The sequence below is a fragment of the Bufo gargarizans genome, chromosome 9 (assembly GCF_014858855.1).
Source record: "Bufo gargarizans isolate SCDJY-AF-19 chromosome 9, ASM1485885v1, whole genome shotgun sequence".
In the NCBI taxonomy this organism is placed as follows: domain Eukaryota; kingdom Metazoa; phylum Chordata; class Amphibia; order Anura; family Bufonidae; genus Bufo; species Bufo gargarizans.
The window spans coordinates 87,408,615-87,429,232 of NC_058088.1; the positions used below are offsets into that span (position 1 = coordinate 87,408,615).

The window sequence follows — 20,618 nt, forward strand, 5'->3', positions numbered from 1 at the left end:
AATGTAAAAAGGTACGTGTCCTGAATGTCTACCGGCGAAAAGAACTTGCCGCGTTCCAGTGAGGCAACCACGGAGCGGAGCGACTCCATCCTGAAGTGCTCGACCCCGACAAACCGGTTCAGCAACTTGAGGTCTATTACTGGACAAACAGATCCCACTTTCTTGGGGATAAAGCGGAACAGGGGACTGTAATGCCTGAAAAAAGGTGGCGCCCTGAGCTCCGTCTCTAGGCGGCTGGGAAAGGAAGAATCGGTCCGGAGGCCAACTTGATCTTGTAACCCGAGGTTACTATCTCGAGTACCCATTCATAGGAAGTGTGGGACCGTCAAACTTCCTGAAAAAAAGAGGACTCGGCCCCCCACCTGAGAGGGCGTTGGCGTCCCTTAATACTGAAGACTGTCTATTGGCCTGGGCAGGTTGTGCCCGTGAGCGCCTGGCTGGTTGGAGTTTGAAGGACGGTTTTCTCTTCTGCTCTTAATTAAGAAAAAACCCTGGGAGGCGTGCCTGCCAACGGGCATTTGCCAGAGAATAGGCGAAAGGAGCACAAATGGGAGTTTGAGGACCTGGAGAAAACTCAGAGATGATCTCGTTCAAACTAGTACGGAACAGACGAGAACCCGAAAAGGGAAGCCCCGCAAGAGAACGCTTTGATAAAGAGTCTGCAGTCCAGACTTTAAGCCACACCTCGTGCCGTAAGGCGACCCTGAAAGCAGATGAGCGGTCAACAAGAGCGCCCGCATCCAAAGAGGCCTAGCAGAGGTACTTCCCTGTCAGAGATCTGGAGGTCCACCGGGGGAAGGTCAGCCACGATGTCCTGGTGCAGGCGAAGGGCCCATTCACAGACTGCCTTAGCCACCCACGCTGAGGCAAAAAAATGGGATAAAACGCGGAGCCAGCCGCCGCAAAGGCAGACTTCGTAAAAGACTCCAGGCGGCCATCCACGGGGTCCTGAAGGGACGTGCCATCCTCCACAGGGATAGCGGTATGCTTAGCGAGACGCGCCATGGGCGAGACGATTATTTCGCGACCAGGTCTGGCAGAAAGGGTTATAACAGATCGAGGCGCTTAGAAGCACTGAAACGACTATCAGGATGGTCCCATGCCTTGGCAATGACGCCCAAAAAGGTCATCATGCAAGGGAAAGGCCTTAGGGGCTTGTCTCGAGCGGAGAAACGAAACTTCCTGGCAGCTAGATGAAGGAGAGTTGTCCTGAACCTAAGAGGTGTCACGGACAGCCACGACCAGGCTATCTACCATGGAAGCAAGCTTAGAAGATTGTTCCTGATCCAGAGCCTTCGGACAGTGTCTCGCCTGGAAGGTAGGACATGTCCGAGCATGGCCTCGGGGGAGGTGGAGACACTGAGGCATCAGAAGAGGAAGTGTCCTGTTCTGGGCTGCTTGTGAGAAGTTCTGCCCCTATTCTGGTCGCCCGAGAAAGGTGCGGGATGCGCAGGCGAGGACTGGTCAACATATCGACCTATGAGAGAAAGGGTGGATTGGGAAACTTTTGATAGGCCCTCTACTGCCCGGGACAGGGCGCAGGCCCAATCCGGTTCCACAAGGTCAGGGGGCAGTGCGGCTGTTCGGGAGCGATGACTTGGGCCAGTCGGGGCGCACGGCATGCGGTACACAGGGAGTCCGACTGGGCGTAAGGAAACTTGAACTCACATTTAGCGCACGCGTAGTGGGAGGGGGCTGGTGGCAGGCGGAGCGTCAGATGTGGGTTTGGACATGGCTCTAAGAGCTGGAGGGATATAAGGTTGTCCTACCAGAAAAGCTGCAGGTAGAACCAGGTCCTAATCTCCCTCAATTAATCTACCTGCCGACCGACCGAGGTGAAAAGGGAGACGAATGCCAGCTTCTCCTAGGGCCAGCACGGGAAAAGGATGCAACCCCGCTCTCATAGGAGCATAGGGGGTCCAGAGAAAATTATGCCTCGTAGACCCAGAGACCAGGAGCTGAATTATTTGCGGCGGCTGGCTGAGACGCACTTTCAGTCTCTGAAAACCGGAACTGGAGGAGTGGAGGCTGCCCGGAAGAAAGGGTGCAAACCGGAGACCCCACCAGAGGAGGAAAAAACAAGTCATAAGCATGCGGGGGCCGGGACGCCTGCAAACCGGGGTAGGCAGCAAAAGAAGCCAGAGGCTAAATTAGTTGCGGAGGGCAGCCGCGAAGCGGGTGCTGCCGGGAGAGAGGGCGCACACCAGGGACTGGGAAGACTGCCGACCGGGGTAGGCCCAAATAGAGACTGGGGCCTAAATTAGAGGGGCGGGTGGCCGGAAAGACGCTTCCGGGCCGCCGCCAGAAGGAGATGGCACCCCAAGAGCCCCTGCCAGGGCCAAACCTCCAGGGAGGACATTTGGACCCCAGGGACGGAAAAAAGGGAAGGAGGGGAGCAGGCAGTGGAGAATACTCACCCAATCTGGCCTACTCACCCCATCTTTCCCCTCTTTTGTTCACCCTCCCTCGATTGGCCAGCAGGGTCACCTCTTCAGCTGCTGGCACCAAATGTGGTAGAAAGCTGGCAAGGAGGGAGGGCCGGATCTGTGATCCCTTGGCTGGCGGAAAGCAGGTGAGCGAGGTTGCCCTGGTCCTTTTTCTTCTTGGGGGAGCTAGACTGGGAGGGAAGCCGACCCAGGCCATGGTCCCCCAGCCTGAAAAGAAAAAGCCCTAACATTTTATTTATTTATTGCAGAATTAAACCTGCAGAGCAGGGAGGTCTGCCTTCTACGACACCAAGATAAAAAAACTGATATGCTCTCTCTAGGCTGGAGGGGATATAGCTGGCGGGTGGAGCTAACACTTTTTAACCTAGTGTCGCCTCATAGCGGCAGCAGAAACTATACCCACGGTCATGTGTCCCACAAGGAAAAAACTGTATGTGAATGTACCCTTTAGGGCTGGTTTACAAGACTGTCCTCTGTCCGGGATTCATGGACCATGTGTCAGACACATCTCTTGCACCGACTGCGGCTCTCTTTACCCTTAACTGACTGCAGCATAGTGTTTTATGATGCAGTCAGTTCCTATCTGATCGTGGGTCTATTGTAGTGTACTCACATGATGGTTAGGTCTTGGAGATGCAGCCAACACAGGGACCTCATTTCCTGGACTGTGCATGGATGTGTGAATCAGCCTTAGGGTTCATGCAGACGAGCGTAGGCCGTCCATTCCCATATTGCGGTTCGTGGTCTGCCAGATACGAAGCAGACCAAAGCGGAGGCCCAGATCGGAAGCCCACAGAAGCACTACAAAGTGCTTCCATGGGATTTCGGTCCGTGCCTCTGTACTGCAAAAAAATAGAACATGTTCTATTTTGCGGTGCGGACAGTATCTTGCGGATCACGAACCCTTTCAAGTCAAAGGGTCCACATCCGCAAACGATGTACACATGACCGGTGCTCATTTTCAGTCTGCAGCATGGGCACTGTGCAAGTTACGCTTATGTGCATGAGCCCTTAATATCTGAACTGCCCCGCAAAAATCTATGGGAATATTACAGGACCGAGATCTGAGAGATAAGAAATCCACACCAAGAGAATAAAAACAGTCTGCTAAACGCAGTGGAAACCCACACATCAAGGCTAGTTTAAAGGGTTCTCAGAGATTCTGATATTGATGAGCTATCCTCAGGATCAGTGAGGGTCAGACATCTGGGACCCCCACCGATCAGCTGCTCGAGGAGGCTGTGGTGTCCTACTGGGCTCTGTTTGTGTTTCATATGTTTTCTGGGGGTGGCGTTTTTTTTTTTTAGTCTTGCAAAGTTTAGTTTTGTTTCAGTTTTTTTTTTTAGACCTTGTTTTCCTACATTTTGTTTCTATTAATGAGAGCGACAAACTAAAGCAAAAACACAATCAGACAACAAAGTTCACATACCATTTTATTATAACATTAATCAATTTCAGTTGTTTGAAATCGGAACTGGAGATATCGTATTGTAATACCACACTCTGAGATCCACATTCTTGTCGTAGATGGGCACAGTAAACCTTGACTTCGATGTCCTTTACTTCCATCGCTGAAAGTGGCTATAATGGCAATGAGTGAAAATATCTCGGGAATATTCTGATGTTTTCGTGGCAATTAAATAAATATAGAGTGATCCATGTCATCTACTGAGCTAATTTGGCATCAACTAATCATATTCAATAATAATCTGCACATTTTCAAGATCCTTTTTAAAAGGACTTGCTTGGAGAAATATACTTAAGGATATGGATGCGTCAGCATTAAAGAAATTATTAATTCAGGATATATATATATATATATATATAATATATATTTACACAATAAAAAATGTACTTACTGTATTTAAAGTAAAGTGGCACAAACAGCAGGAGGTACGCTGCCCCAGCTTATTGGTTACAAAGGATAATTTTCTGTAAAAGAGGTTGTGCACATTTGGGGGCTTTTTTGGCAAACTCCCCCTCCTGCACAGACCTGCAAAAGGGAAGCATACTTGCCTGATACCAGGTGCTGGCTCTCGCCATCTTTGCTCCCTGGCCTTGACTGCTCCGCTGGCCTCCATGGATGTCAACTTTCTGTTTGATGCTGTCACAAAAGTAACATCTCCCACGTGACACAAGGTGAGGAGGTCACCTCTGCAGCCAGTGAGTGGCTGCGGCAGCGTTAAACAGGAGGTTTACATCCATGAAGCCCAGCGGAGCAGTTGAGGCCAGAGAGCAAAGATGCTGGGAGCCAACACCAGGAAGCAGGTAAGTATGCCAAATTCCCACCGCGTCCCAATGGTGCACATCCCTTTTATGCAATGGCAAAATAAAGAAAAAAAATCCTGTTATCTGTGAAATATACAGAAAAAAATAACAAATGTTGATGGCAACAAGGAGCAAAAGATACTATTCATATAACAGAAGTTCTGACTTTACAAAATGACCTCGGACCCACATTAAAGCACAAATTTCTGATGTGACAATCAAGACATCTTATTGCATGGCCATCGGCTCTACTTTTCTCCATATAAAATATTGACGTTCCTGACGTGGACTTCCCATGAAGTTTGAACCTGGTCCTCATGGTACACCATAGGGAATGTGCTTCTTTCAGCACGAAACCTGACAAGCCGGCTGCTCACTTTCAGCTGAGCAAAATCTTCAGAAAAGCTACATGAATTGTCAGGGTAAGATGGATGTTAATTTCTGCTATTTGAGAATGAACTGAGGAGAGGGGATAGGATTAAAAAAAAAAAAAAAAAAAAAAAAAAAAAAAAATACAAAACCCCTTTCGTGTTGTTGGACAAAGGCACCTCAATGTTCACATTTAGAAAGGTTTTAGATTCGATTTTGCCTACCACCAGTGTAGTAAAAAAGAAGATAGGAGGTTTCCTTGGAGCAGCTTTTGCACAGTCCGAGCAGGTTCCATGGCAGGAGGACAGTTCTATCCAACAACCTCTGAAGCACTGCAGCTCAAGTGAAGGGGACTTTAATAAACTGGAAACACACGGGTGCCCTGGTAAAGACCATGCCAGCATAGGACTGGAAATCCCTTTTTTCACCAGTTTTTGGTTGTCAATGCCTCCTTGCTGCTTTGGCTTCTTTACATGAATTGCATCTTTGGAAAAAAAAAAAATAAAGAAAAATTATCTGAGTAATATCTTTGCACAAATCACGGCTCAGGCAAAATGAGAAACTGATATAATTTTTATTTATTTTTTTAAATACTTCATACACAGAATAAAGCAGGGTCCGGAACAAACATGAAGTGTGGCCACTAGCCGGACCACTTCAGTCGTACACAGTTTAAAAAAAGGTCTTTGTAAGGAACGAAACCTCCTGTTATCTTAAAAAGTGGCTACGCTTCTGTATACGTGTGTAACACATTTTGCCTGGACCTTGTTTTATTTTATGTATAAATCATGACAACTGTGTGCCATGTCATTACATCCTATGAGTCCTCCACAGCGCACCTCTCACATAGGAAGGGCGCAGTTATCGCAATTAGAACGTTTAACATCTTAAAAACAAGCTACATGCGTCATAAAAAAAAACAAAAACAAAGCATGAACAGTATCACACGCAAGGGAGAAGGCAAATTTTGCCTTTTGGTGTGACCACCACCTTGACAATCAACTTCTTTAATATGACATCCACCGTTTTAAGCAGGGGAGCCCCTTTATGATGTAAAATATTGAGGAGGTGATATTCTGTCACCAATGCAGGTTTGACCGCTTAATCCTTAAGGAAATCTAGTATTACGCTGCATTTATTGCTGACCAGGACCATTTTTAACCACCGGGTTAAATCGGCTCTAATTTATTTGGTAGAACTAAAGCTATCCTAAAATCTTGCAGTGTCCTCAGCAAGCAGTTTATTTAACTACAAATAGACAGGTTGGTATATAACATGCAGGTGAACATTTCGTTTTCGTAAGAGTGACAATCTTACCTGTGCTCCAGAAACAGGTGCAAATGGATTGGTGGGTCTTATTCCTGGCTGTGTATAAATCATCGGCTGAGAAACCATGAGAGGATTTGCACCAATCTGTGTAGGAACCTGAAAATGAAACGCAATATATATTTATAACATTTTAGCATCAACAGAGTTAAAGCGAACCTGTCACCTCATTTTCACTTTTTAAACTATCAACAGTACGTTATAGATTACCTTTAGTGTGTTGTTATCCATGTTAGGTGCGCTTTTCTGCGCTCTTTATTCATCCAGAAATCGGCTTATAAAGTTCAAATTTTGTGCTGTAACAGTCAAGCAACAAGTCAAGGGGGTAGCCCTTTCATCTCCTCTGGCCAGTACCGCCCCTGCCCTAACGCCGCCTCTATGCCATGTAATTGACAGCAGGCTCACTCGCAGGGACGGCGCTTCTGAATCCTGCGCATGCGCCGTCCTCCTCATTCGCTGCTCGCTCCCGTCTTTCTTGCGGACACAAGCTCCGCTCCCGATGATCACTGGCTTGCAATCTGGTTACAAGTCTACAGTGATCACGTGGGGCACTTGGAGCATGAAGATAGTGGAGCGCTGCGCACGGGAGGTAGAGAAGCAGGCAGGAATCGCGTATGGCGCATGCGCTATTCTCTTACATGGTCGCGCTTGTGTCCGTAAGAAAGACGGGAGCGAGCGGCGAATGAGGAGGACGGCGCATGCGCAGGATTCAGAAGCGCCGTCGCTGCGAGTGAGCCTGCTGTCAATTACATGGCATAGAGGCGGCGTTAGGGCAGGGGCGGTACGGCCAGAGGAGAGGAAAGGGCTACCCCCTTGACTTGTTGCTTGACTGTTACAGCACAAAATTTGAACTTTATAAGCCGATTTCTGGATGAATAAAGAGCGCAGAAAAGCGCACCTAACATGGATAACAACACACTAAAGGTAATCTATAACGTACTGTTGATAGTTTAAAAAGTGAAAATGAGGTGACAGGTTCGCTTTAAATTAGCTTACAAAGTACCTAATAGGGTGGGGCTATCTGGGACATTGATGTCAGATAGTTATGGGTTCCGCCTCTGGGACCTACTCCAATCTCTGGAACAGGGCCCCTAATGTAAAACAGAGAAGCTGGGAATGCGCGGCCCCCTTAACACTATAGGCGTACAGAAAATAGCAAAGTGCCCGGCTCGGCTATTTCCCAGCCGTGCCATAGTGGTGACTGGAGTGGTGGCTGCGCATGTGCTGTGTGTTCTTCATTCACTGACATGGAACTTCCAGGACTCCTATAGAGATGATTTTGGAGAACAAGCCTCGCATATGAGTGTTGTGCTCTCCTTCACTTCATGGGCCCCTTTCTGGAGACAACAGCAGGTCCCAGAGGTGCAACCCACACCTTTCTGACACTGATAGCATATACTAGATATATGCCATCAATGCCCCAGAAGGGCCAATCCCTTTAACCCCTTATGGACCGGGCTCATTTTCACCTTAAAGGACCAGGCAATTTTTTGCAAATCTGACCAGTGTAACTTTATGTGCGAATAACTTTAAAACGCTTTTACTTATCCTGGCCATTCTGAGAAAGTTTTTTCGTCACATATTGTACTTCATGACACTGGTAAAATGGAGTTAAAAAAACAAACATTTTTATTTATAAAAATAAATAAATAGATGATAATACCAAATTTACCAAAAATTTGGAAAAATTTGCAAATTTCCAAGTTTCAATTTCTCTATTTCTATAACACATAGTAATGCAGCCAAAAATAGTTATTACTTTACATTCCCCATATCTCTACTTCATGTTTGGATCATTTTGGGAATGCCATTTTATTTGTTGGGGATGTTACAAGGCTTAGAAGTTTAGAAGCAAATCTTGAAATTTTTCAGAAGTGTTCAAAAACCCACTTTTTAAAGGACCAGTTCAGGTCTGAAGTCACTTTGCGAGGCTTACATAATAAAAAACACCCAAAAATGACACCATTCTAGAAACTACACCCTTTCAATGTATTCAAAACTGATTTTACAAACATTGTTAACCCTTTAGGTGTTCGACAAAAGTTAATGGCAAGAGAGATAAAATTTCAGAATTTAGATTTTTGGGCATATTTTCCATTTTAATCCATTTTTTCCAGTAACAAAGCAAGGGTTAACAGCCAAACAAAACTCAATAATTATTGCCCTGATTCTGCAGTTTGCAGAAACACCCAATGTGTGCTCATAAACTACTGTACGGGCACACAGTAGGGGGCGTAGAGGGAAAGGTGCGCTGTGTGGTTTTTAGAAGGCAGATTTTGCTGGACTGGTTTATTTACACCATGTCCCATTTGAAGCCCCCTGATGCACCCCTAGAATAGAAACTCCATAAAAGTGACCCCATTTTGGAAACTACGGGATAAGGTGGCAGTTTTGCTGGGACTATTTTTAGGGTACATATGATTTTTGGTTGCTCTATATTACATTTTTGTGAGGCAAGGTTACCAAAAATAGAAATTCTGAAATTTCATCTCCATTTGCCATAAACTCTTGAGGAACACCTAAAGGGTTAATAAAGTTAGTAAAATCAGTTTTGAATACCTTGAGGGGTGTATTTTCTTAGATGGGGTCACTATTATGGAGTTTCTACTCTAGGGGTGCATCAGGGGTTCTTCAAATGGGACATGGTGCCATAAAAATAAATAATAAAAAAAGCCATCAAAATCTGCCTTCCAGAAACCATATGGCGTTCCTTTCCTTCTGCACCCTGCCATTTCGTCATACAGCAGTTTACGAACACATATGGGGTGTTTCTGTAAACTGCAGAATCGGGGTCATAAATATTAAGTTTTGTTTGGCTTTGTTTTAGCTTTGTTACAGGAAAAAAATTGATTAAAGGGGTTATCCCATCTTAGACAATGGGGGCATATCGCAAGGATATGCCCCCATTGTCTGATAGGTGCGGGTCCCACCTCTGGGACCCGCACCTATAACGAGAACAGAGCCGGGGAGAGTTGTGGCTGGAGGACCCCGGGTTTCCCAGGGTCCGACCACCACCAGGCACAGCTCCCCGCCTCTCCCATTGAAGTGAATGGGAGCGCACCGCACATGCGTGACCAACGCTCCCATTCATTTCTATGGGGCCGACGGAAATAGCCGAGCCAGCGCTCGGCTATTTTCGGCGGCTCCATAGAAATGAGCGGAGGGCAGCCGAGCATGCGCAGTGCGCCCTCCTCCACTTTCTCTGCTCCGTTCTCCTTATAGGTGCGGGTCCCTGCGGTGGGACCCGCACCTATCAGACAATGGGGGCATATATGCGATATGCCCCCATTGTCTAAGATGGGATAACCCCTTTAAAATGGAAAATTTACCCAAAAATAGCTGCTTTGGCACAGTTTTTATTTTATTTTTTTGATCGTGTTCATCTGAGGGGTTAGGGCATGCGGTATTTTTTTTTTAGCAGATTCTTACGGACACGGCGATACCTAATATGTATTTTTTTTAAATGTATTTAGGTTTTACACTATATTATCCTGTTTTAAACAAAAAATAAAACATTTTAGTATCTCCATAGTCTAAAAGTCATATTTTTTTTTTTTGTTGTTGATCATCTTAGGTAGGTGCTAATTCTTTGCTGGATGAGAAGAAACTGTTTTATTGGCACTATTTTGGGGGGCATATGACTTTTTGATCGCTTGCTATTACACTTTTTGTGATGTACGGTGACAAAAAAAAACCCCCACTTTTTTGCACCGTTTTTTTTTTGACCATGTTCATCTGAGGGGTTAGGTCATGGTCTATTTTTATAGAGCAGATTCTTACGGACGCGGCGACACCCAATATGTATACTTTTTATTTATTTATTTTAGTTTTACCCAAAAATATTTTTGTTTTAGTGTCTCAAGTCTGAGAACCAGGTTTTTTTCCGATTGTCAGTGGCTAAATGGAATTAAAATTGAAGAAGGGGATTATAAATTTAGTACTTCATGGAAGTGTGGTACTCCCTGAAGCAACCGTCAATGCCGAGGCCCGGATGATCGGGGCACGTGTCTCACTGAGTGGTGGTGGCCTTCCATATCCCCCTCCTTTGACACACTCTGCACTTTTTTGGGGACCGTCCCTTCTTTCCAGTATGGGGGACCACACCTGGAAAGTGTTGGTGACCCGGGCGCCTCCAGTTGCCGAGGTACTCCGGTCAGAAAATATCAGGGACTGGAGGACTGCCTCATAGAACTGCAGGAATTTCCCTCTGTTGCCAGCGCTCCGGGACACCACAAAAGAGTTGTACAAGGCAACCTGTACCAAGTAGACCGCAACTTTTTGCGCATGGCGTTATATGGCTTGAGGACTAGATCAGAGAGATCAACTCCTCCTATATACCGATTGTAGTCGACGATACAATCAGGCTTGAGGTACCTCGCACAGGGACAGGTGTGATGCCGTTACCGTGAATTGTGGACAGTACAAGGACATCCCTATTGTCCTTATATCTGACCAGCAACAGGTTTCCACTGGTAAGGGCACGGGTCTCAGCCCTGGGGATAGGTACCTGGAGGGGGTCGGTAGGGAGGCCGCGTTGATTTTTCATACGGTCCCACAAGCGGACGTGGATCTGGCTGCGAGGGACTGGAACAAGGGAATGCTGGTATAAAAGTTATCCACATACAGGTGGTAACCCTTATCTAGCAGTGGGTGCATAAGGTCCCACACAAGTTTCCCCCTAACACCCAGAGTGGGGGGAAATTCTGGGGGTTCAATACCCACGAAACTCGTAAGTGTACCCTGAGGTACTCTCACAAAGTTTGTACAGCTTCACGCCATACCTCGCCCGCTTAGAGGGAACATACTGGCGGAAAATGAGTCTCCACTTGAAAGCAATGAGAGACTCATCAACCGCAACCTCCCTTCTGGGTACATAGGCCTCCCAAAATTTGGCCCCAAAGTGATTGATGATGGCCTGATTTTTTACAGGCAGTCATAGGCAGGATCACCTTGGGAGGGGAAGGGGGGACATGCTGCATTATTATCTGCATAATGCAGGCATTTCCGAATGGCCTCAAACCGGGTACGTGTCATGGCCGTACTGTAAAGTGGGGTCTGGTAGAGGACGTCCCCACTCCAGTAAAGGCCGACACAGTTTTTTTTTTTTTTTTTTACTACGCTCATGTGCAGCACGAGGCCCCAAAACATCCTCATCCCGGCTGCACTGGAGTCCAGCCACCGGCCCTAGCCAAAAAGGAGCCCGGGTGTTTAGCAATGAACTGTTGGGCGTACAAGTTCGCTTGCTCCACCATCAGATTCACAAAGTGGTCACTGAAAAAAAGACTAAAATAGTCATATTCAGTGAAGCCCACTGTGGGAATCTGGATTCCTAGTTGGCCAGCAAATTTAGGGCGTATGCATCCTCGGCCGAGAACGTCCGGCGGGCCATAGGGGAGTGTGTGTGTGCGCGCGCGTGGAAAACTTTATTCAGTGTGCGTGTGTGTGGGGGACGGGTGTTCGTGTACTTTGCTCTACACCTAACATAAAAAAATTATAATATAACAAAAAAACAAACAAAAAAAAATATAGAAATTTCCAAAAAGTGTAAAAAAAATTATAAAAAGATTCAAACGCTCTGATCAGCAGTACAAAGCTAATCAGCAATGGGGTGGGCTAACAGTGGACCCCAGATCCAGTGCTACAACATAAAACAAAACAAAAAAAAAAACTTTTCCCTCTAACTCTCCCTGCCTACCTCACCCAAATACGCCGATTTGTGCCCGATGGCATAAAAAAAATTATAATAATACACTGTAGCCGGAGCTCATCACTCTCCCCGCTCCACGGACGTGTATGAGCGGGGAGAGGAGCTCCGGCAATAGCTCCGAGCTCCAGTGATTGGTGGTGTATTATCACACCACCGATCACAGTCCTATTCCGGGTTATCGGGTCACCAGAGACCCGAATAACCCGGAAACGCAGCAAACCGCAGGTCTGAATTGACCTGCAGTTTGCTGCGATCGCCGACACGGGGGCTCAATGATTCGAGCAGGCACCTTGTTCCGATCACCGCCCGCCGGTGATCGGAACTACACAGGGCGTACCTGTACGCCCTGTGTCCTTAAGTAAAGGACATCAGGGCGTACAGGTACACCCTGTGTCCGTAAGAGGGTAAAGGGTCAATCATCAGTTTGACCATACTGACAGCACTAGGTAGAGGCCAGGCAGAGCAGTAGAAACATACATTTTACGGAGCTTTTATTAAGGGTACATTCAGAAGACTGTACTGATGGGTCCGCATCCATCCTGCAATGTTACGGAACGGATGCAGACCCATTCATTTCAACGGGGCCGCAAAAGATGCGGACAGCACACTGTGTGCTGTTCGCATCCATACTTCCATTCTGCGACACCGCAAAAAAAGATAGAGCATGTCCTATTGTTGTCCATATTTGCAGACAAGAATAGGCATTTCTATCATAGGTCTGGCCATGTGCTGTCCGCTACAATGAGGAACGCACACGGCCGGTATGTGCATTTTGCAGAACCGCTATCCACAAAACATATACGGTTGTGTGAAAGTACCCTAATAAGTAGTAGTGTGAATCTGGCCATTGCAAGTGGTCTTCTGGTTGAATGTCACTCATAACAAAGGGGAGGGGTGTGAAGCAGCTCAGCTCAGATGGTGTTTCACAGGGAAGCATCTGTTCTGTGCACTTGCAGGATCAGTATCTGGCATGCACTGCAAAAGGTATGTTGTTTCTGCTCATCTCTAGCACACATTTAGTGCAGTCAGCAGTTCTGCGTCGTCAAAATTGCTGACAAACATTCTTTAAAGAGTCCCTGTACTTTCAAACAATTTCATTTCATTTCATTTCATTTAATAAAAAATGGTGTAACTAGCAAATTTCTATAACACTATTTAAAAATCTGGCTGTATCCACCTGAAAAAAAGCTGAAAGTCATGGCCACTTCTACCTAAGTTGCAGTCCACTGACTGTCTGTTCCTAGTAACAGACACAGAAGACGGCAGAGAGGAAGTGGGGTCGTATCAGAGCTAGCTGAGAATATGAGCCTGATAAATGAACTGCTTCTACACTCTTTACAAATATCTCAAGAGCCTCCTGTGTACCCAAGTGTGATTTATCCTTCCATATCTGTTCTGTGCGCTCCCTAGATGAAAACAAACATAGTGGGAAGTAATGGAAAGGGACGTCACAGCAGTACAGTGCTGGCAGACTCCCATAAAAAGGGAGACACTCCTTGCTTCTGAGAGAAATGCACCTAGATGTGCAGCTAAAACAGGGAATAATATGGCTGAAAATAACATTAGGGAAGCTGTTCTTTTGTCTTTGTACAATCATAACTATAAACAAAAAATGAGGACTGTGCACACCCTTTCTTCTTGATATGAGGTGCAGTGGATAACAGGAGGGGTGAATCCCCAATAAACATGTAAAAGGAGCTTCTACGCACACTGTTAGAATGCGGTGAGGTATTTATTATATCTCACACTTAGTACAAAGAAGCACAGCCATTATGCAAACTTTAAAGTGTACTTTTAAAGTAAGATGAATAGATTTCTTACCATTCCATACACAGGCACTTGAGGCGTAGCAACTGGATAGTTCAGTGGTGCAGGAACCTAAAAAAAGGAAACAAAGCACATAATTCTATATACACAATGTCATCTAATACACTTCCCATCAAAATCAGAATGAGTCACATAATTTTTAAAGAGGTAGTCTCATTAATACATTTTCTGTCAGATCATGCAAAACTTTTTTGAACTGGAATCACCAGGGACACTCATCAATATTCATAGAAAAATTGTATTTTTTTTTTTCAGAATTGTTTTTTCTTTTTGGCAGTACTAGACAATTGGAAATGATATAAAAACTAGCAGAAGGACGCAGCTTCGCACGGTATATTTTATCCATTTCATTTAATGTTTGTAGGTGTCGTTAAAAGATATGGACAGTATCCCCTTTAACAGTGACCTCCACAGCCCGCTACCCCTTAACACTGACCTCCCTTCATAAAATGGGACCTCCACAACACCCCACCCCCTTGACAATGACCTCCACAGGGGCTCACCCCCTTAAACACTGACCATAGGTTACAGACCCCTGTGACCTCCACCATTCCCGGTCCCCTTAACAGAGATCTCCACAACAACTTCCCCTTTAACAATGACTGCCACAGTACCCCACTCCCTTAACAGTGACCTCACAGTACCCCACTGCCCCTTGAAAAAGTGGCCTCCACAGTTCCCTGCTGCCTTAACAGCGACCTCCAATGCAGTCTTCCCCCTTAACAGTAACCTCCACAGCAGCTGGCCCTTTATTTGTGACCTTCACAGTACCCCATCTCGTTAACAGGGATTTCCACAATACCTTGCCCCTTAACAGTGACCTCCACAGAGCTCTGTTTCCTTAAAATGTGACTTCCACAACATCCCACCCCATTAACGGTGAGTGACCTCTACAGCACCACGCCCCTTTAACACTGACCTCCATAGTGGAACGTCTCCTTAACTGTGACCTTCACCGTTTCCTGCCCCCTTAACAGAGACCTCCACAGCACCCGCCCCTTTAACAGTGACTGCTACAGTAACCCGCTGCCTTAAAAGTGACCCCCACAGCGGCTGTCCCTTTAATAGGGACCTCCACAGTGCTCTGCATGCTTAACAGTAACCTCCACAGTGCCCGCCCCCTTAGCAGTGACCTCCACAGTACCCCATCTCCTTAACAGTGATTTCCACAACACCCTGCCTCCTTAACAGTGGCCTCTACTGCAATCTGCCCCTTATTACTGACCTCCATAGCGGACTGTCCCCTTAACTGTGACCTCCACAACACTCTGCTCCCTTAACAGTGTCATCCACAGCACCCTGCCCCTTTAAAGCGGACCTACAGCAGTGCAGAAAAATGGCTGGGTTGTTATGGAAACCTGGTGTAAAACTGTGTGTAAGTGGAGACTAAGACTGCGAGCTTCCATTGGCTGATAATGGTCATGTGACTGTGTACGCAGTTGGAATGTGAGTGAAAGATCTGGAGGCTTCTATTGGCTAATGTAGGTCATGTGATGGAGCCATATTTGCATTTTTGGGGACTATCTCAGGAACAGTATGTCCTAGAGAACTGAGACAAATTCCGTGATTGTAAAAAGCGACGGTGCGGATTCCTTTAGCGGACATACATACACTCAGCTTTATATATTAGATATTGTCAACACAAAAGAAAAAAAACTTGTATTAATTTATGAAGATAGGTAATCCACTGTCAATTTACTGCTGCTGTGAGAGGAATATGATATAACCTGCCTGTAGGGAATATCTTTTTTTTTCCTTTTGCCCCACAAAAATAAGTTTGATCCAATATACTAATAAAGCACAAGTGCTAAGTTGGGAGGTCCACAGTACGGCTACAGGCCAGACCTAACCGAGCCCCAATTTCCCCTTGCTCTTGACTGACATCTCCCTCTCCTCCAACATCACACATCCTTGCTCAGAAGTCTCATGCAGGCTTAGTGTACAGCCTGACCTCCTCAGTTGGCAATGAAAGGCCTATATGTACACTGCACTGGCACAATTTCAGAGCAGGGATGGGTGAGATGTCAATGAGGAGCAAGGGGGAGGAACAGGGCTAGGTTAGGAGAAAGGCCTGACCTCTTGCCGTGCTATGGACCTCCATTAGCATATCAGCAGATACTTCTTTTTCTGTGATGCAACCTCTGACAAGGTTAAAAATGGTATGTATGATAGTTTAATATATGAGAATTATATATAATATAAAAATAAAAAAATTATAATTTTTATTTATAAAAAAAGCCAAATTTACCCAAAATTGGGAAAAATTTGCAAATTTCAAATTTCTCTACTTTTATAATAGATAGTAATACCTCCAAAAATAGTTATTATTTTACATTCCCCATATGTCTACTTCATGTTTGGATCATTTTGCAAATGCTATTTTATTTTTTGGAGACGTCAGAAAGCTTAGAAGCAAATCTTGAAAATTTTTCAGAAAATTTCTAAAACCCACTTTTTCAGGACCAGTTCAGGTCTGAAGTCACTTTGTGAGGCTTACATAATAAAAACCACCCAAAAATGACTCCATTTTACAAACTACACCCCTCAAGGTATTCAAAACTGATTTTACAAACTTTGTTAATCCTTTAGGTGTTCCACAAGAATTAATGGAAAATAGAGATAACATTTCTGAATTTAACTTTTTGGGCAGATTTTCCACTTGAATCCATTTTATTCCAGTTACAAAGCAAGGGTTAACAGCCAAAACAAAACTCAATATTTATGGTCCCGATTCTGTAGTTTACATGGCATTGCGCAGAAGGAAAGGAACGCCATACGGTTTTTGGAAGGCAGATTTTGCTGGACTGTGTTTTTGACACCATGTCCCATTTGAAGGCCCCCTGATGCACCCCTAGAGTAGAAACTCCCAAAAAGTGGCCCCATTTTGGAAACTACGGGATAAGGTGGCAGTTTTGTTGGCACTATTTTAGGGTACATATGATTTTTGGTTGCTCTGTATTACACTTTTTGTGAGGCAAGGTAACAAGAAATAGCTGTTTCTGCACAGTTTTAGGTTTTGTTATTTACAACACTCATCTGACAGGTTAGATCATGTGGTATTTTTATAGAGCAGGTTGTTACGGACGTGACAATACCAAATATGACTACTTGTTGTATGTTTACATAAAGCATTTTTGTGAAGTAAGGTGACAAAAAAAAAAAAAAGAAAAAAAAAGCAGGTTCTTACGGACGCGGCGATACCCAATTTATTTACTTAAGTTATACACAATAACAGCATTTTTAAACCCCCAAAAAACTGTTTTAGTGTCTCCATGTTCTGAGCCATAGTTTATTTTTATTTTTTGGGCGACTGTCTTAGGTAGGGGCTAATTTTTTGCGGGATGAGGTGACGGTTGGATTAGTACTATTTTGGCGGGCATATGCCTTTTTGATCGCTTGGTGTTGTACTTTTAGGTGACAAAAAAAAAAGGGTTTTTTTTTTAGGACGGTGTTCATCTGAGGGGTTAGGTCATGTGATATGTTTATAGAGCCGGTCGATACAGAACTTAATTTTTTTTTGGGGGGAGGGAACGACTTAATTTTTTCAAATTTTATTTCCATTTATTTTTTGTCCCCTTTACAATGCATTCCAATACTTCTGTATTATGCATTGGCTATAAGTATAAAGCAGTGTGTATTACACATACAGCTTCCTGCCTGTGAGATCCAGGGGGCTGGATCTTACAGGCTCTCCCCCAGAAGGCAGTCCCGATGCCTAAGGAATGCATCGTGCCGACTTCCCTGCCATCGGGTCCCCTTAACAGCAGCACAGGGATCCGATGGCAGCCCAACATCGCACGTGCCGGAGTCAGTGCTGACCGTAGCACATAAAGGATTAATGCGCCAGTATCTGTGATTTCAGTAACTGCCAGACCCTTGCCGCTGATTGGGCTGGCGCAGCTACTGCACCCGCCCGATCACCATGAAATACATGTATGTCACAGGTCTTTAAGTCGCGGACAGAAATGACATACATGTATGTCATGGGTTCTTTAGGGGTTAAACAATACATTACAAGTATTTTCCTGCTTTAGATACGGCAATGGAGAGAAATGCTGCCACAAAGCAAATCAAATATACATAGCACAGCTTCACATGCATGCAGGCAAAACCTCCCAACACCATAGGACACTGCAGCGCTGCTCATAAGTGAAGACAAGCCCCACGACTGCCAGTATTGCATGCTGCTTAAACAGGACTGCAAGCAGCACAAGTCACCGTGCTGACCAAGTCAAAATGCTTGTGTACTGTGACTGAACCGCCTGTCATGCTGCCACAGAAAATCGTGGTAAGGCATGGGTGGGGTGTATGATTTAAGGGATTGGTTTAATAAGGAGATTTTTTGTGAAACTCACCTGTAAAATCTTTTTCTCGTCTTTTCCATTGGGGGACACAGACCATGGGTATAGCTTAGAGGTATTAGTAGGAGGGACAGTATGCAAATATAAAAGAGCTCCTCCTCCTCGGGCTATACCCTCCAGGCTCCACCAAGAGGAACTCAGGCGTTGCAAAAGCAGTAGGAGAAGGAAACAATAAAACATAATGGAAGCCATCGGACCAAAGCCCATGAGGTCCAACCACAAAACAGAACTGAAGACCCCTCCTGCAACAGGCAGCATGGGTGGGAGCTGTGTCCCCCAATGGAAAAGACAAGAAAAAGATTTTACAGGTGAGTTTCACAAAAAATCTCCTTTTCTCGTACTTTTTTCCATTGGGGGACACAGACCATGGGGTGGGAAAAAAACCATCAACACCGCCAGGAGGAACATCCATCGGTCAAACAGGAACCACAGCCTGCAAAACCCTGTGGCCAAGGACAGCATCAGCCGAAGCCAGCGAATGCAACTGATAAAACTTTGTAAAAGTATGTAAGGACGACCAGGTGGCCGCCTTACACAGTTGAGACACAGGCACAATTGCGTCTTGCCCAGGAAGCTCCCACCGCCCTAGTGGAGTGAGCGGCAATCCGAGCCGGGGGAACCCTACCTCAAGCGCGATAAGCCGCGGAGATAGCAAAGCGGATCCATTGTGCTACAGTGACCTTGGAGGCCGCCAGACCCTTACGAGGTCCCTCGGGAATCACAAAGAGGGAGTCTGAACGGCAAACGGAGGCTGTAGCCATCAGATACACCTTCATGGCCCGGACGACATCCAGGGAATGGAGAGCGCGTTCCTTGGGGTTCGCCGGAGAAGGACAAAAGGAGGGCAGTACCAGATCCTCGTTAAGGTGGAAAGGAGAGACCACCTTGGGCAAAAAGGAGGGAACCGGACGGAGCACCACCTTATCCTGGTGAAAAAAACACTTTCCAGGTGAGAAAAGTCAGGGAGACCTCCCTCAGAGGCTCGAAGGGGGCCGTCTGAAGGGCGCGAAGGACCAAATTGAGATCCCAAGGCAGCAAAGGGGGGGACATACGGAGGGACCGAATGCCAGCCAGAGCAGAAACTTGACCCTTCAGGGAGCTCAGCGACAGTCCCATCTCGAGTCCAGACTGAAGAAAAGAGAGCACCAGAGGGATGGAAAAACTAAGGGGAGGGGAACCAGAGTTCTCATAAAAGGTCAGGAAGGCCTTCCAGGTACGATAATAAATCCGGGAGGAAGCCGGCTTCCTCGCTCTGATCATGGTTCTAACCACCGAATGCGAGAACCCTTTCTTCTTCAGGGTGGCGGTTTCAACAGCCACGCCGTTAAACGAAGAGACTGTAAATTCCGGTGGAAGAGCGGGCCCCGAGACAGTAGATCTTCTCTGACGGGAAGAGGCCATGGGGCGTCCGCCAGCATCCGAGCCACATTCGAGAACCATGCGCGGCGAGGCCAATCCGGGCGATGAGAATGGTCGGAATCCCTTCCGCCTCGATCTTGCGTAGAATCTGCGGCAGCAGAGGGAAGACATAGAGGAGGCTGAAGTCCTGCCACGAAGACACCAGCGCTTCCACCCTGTACGCCATCGGATCCCGGGCGCGAGCCAGGAACACCGGAAGCTTGTTGTTGAACCTGGACGCCATCAAGTCCACATCCGGACGGCCCCACCTGCGGCAGACGTCTTCGAATACATCCGGATGCAGAGACCACTTGCCTGGATCCACCTTGTTGCGGCTTAGGAAGTCCGCTGTCCAGTTGTCTACGCCTGGAAAGTATACCGCTGACAACACCGGAACGTGCGACTCTGCCCACAGCAGAATTCTCGTCACCTCCTGCATCACCATTCGGCTGCGGGTTCCGCCCTGATGGTTGATGTAAGCCACAGCCGTGGCGTTGTCCGACTGAATCCTCACCGGGCGGCCCGCAAGGAGAGGGGACCAATGGGAGAGGGAGTGGAAAACCGCCCTCAGCTCCAGAATGTTGATCGGGAGGCGAGATTCCGCCGCCGACCAAACCCCCTGAACCGCGCAAGACTGGAGAACGCCGCCCCAACCCAGGAGACTGGCATCGGTGGTGACGATCGTCCAGGAGAACAGAAGGAAAGACCTTCCCGATCTCAGGTTCATTGGGAACAGCCACCAAGGGAGAGCTGCCCGAACCTGATGAGACAGGCAGATGCGATGGTCCAGACCACGAGAGGTCTTGCCCCAAAGGGAAAGGATCTCCTGTTGTAGCAAACGAGTGTGAAACTGGGCATTTGGTACGGCCTCGAAAGAGGCTACCATAAGACCCAGGACCCGCACGATTTTGGGAA

The 20,618-nt window shown here is 46.4% G+C and overlaps 1 protein-coding gene across 5 annotated transcripts in view; it reads right to left on the reverse strand.

The window, feature by feature from the left end:
* Positions 1 to 3,867: 3,867 nt before the first annotated feature.
* Positions 3,868 to 20,618, reverse strand: part of LOC122946013 (phosphatidylinositol-binding clathrin assembly protein-like) — a 75,303-nt gene continuing 58,552 nt past the window's right edge. For all 5 annotated transcript variants that reach the window (XM_044305292.1, XM_044305294.1, XM_044305291.1 and 2 more), the window contains exons 18-20: positions 13,939 to 13,995; positions 6,402 to 6,509; positions 3,868 to 5,568 (exon numbers count right to left, since the gene is read on the reverse strand). In XM_044305292.1, coding sequence (XP_044161227.1) covers positions 5,554 to 5,568; positions 6,402 to 6,509; positions 13,939 to 13,995 — 180 coding nt within the window. In that variant the 3' untranslated portion in view covers positions 3,868 to 5,553. The remainder of the gene's footprint in view (positions 5,569 to 6,401; positions 6,510 to 13,938; positions 13,996 to 20,618) is intronic.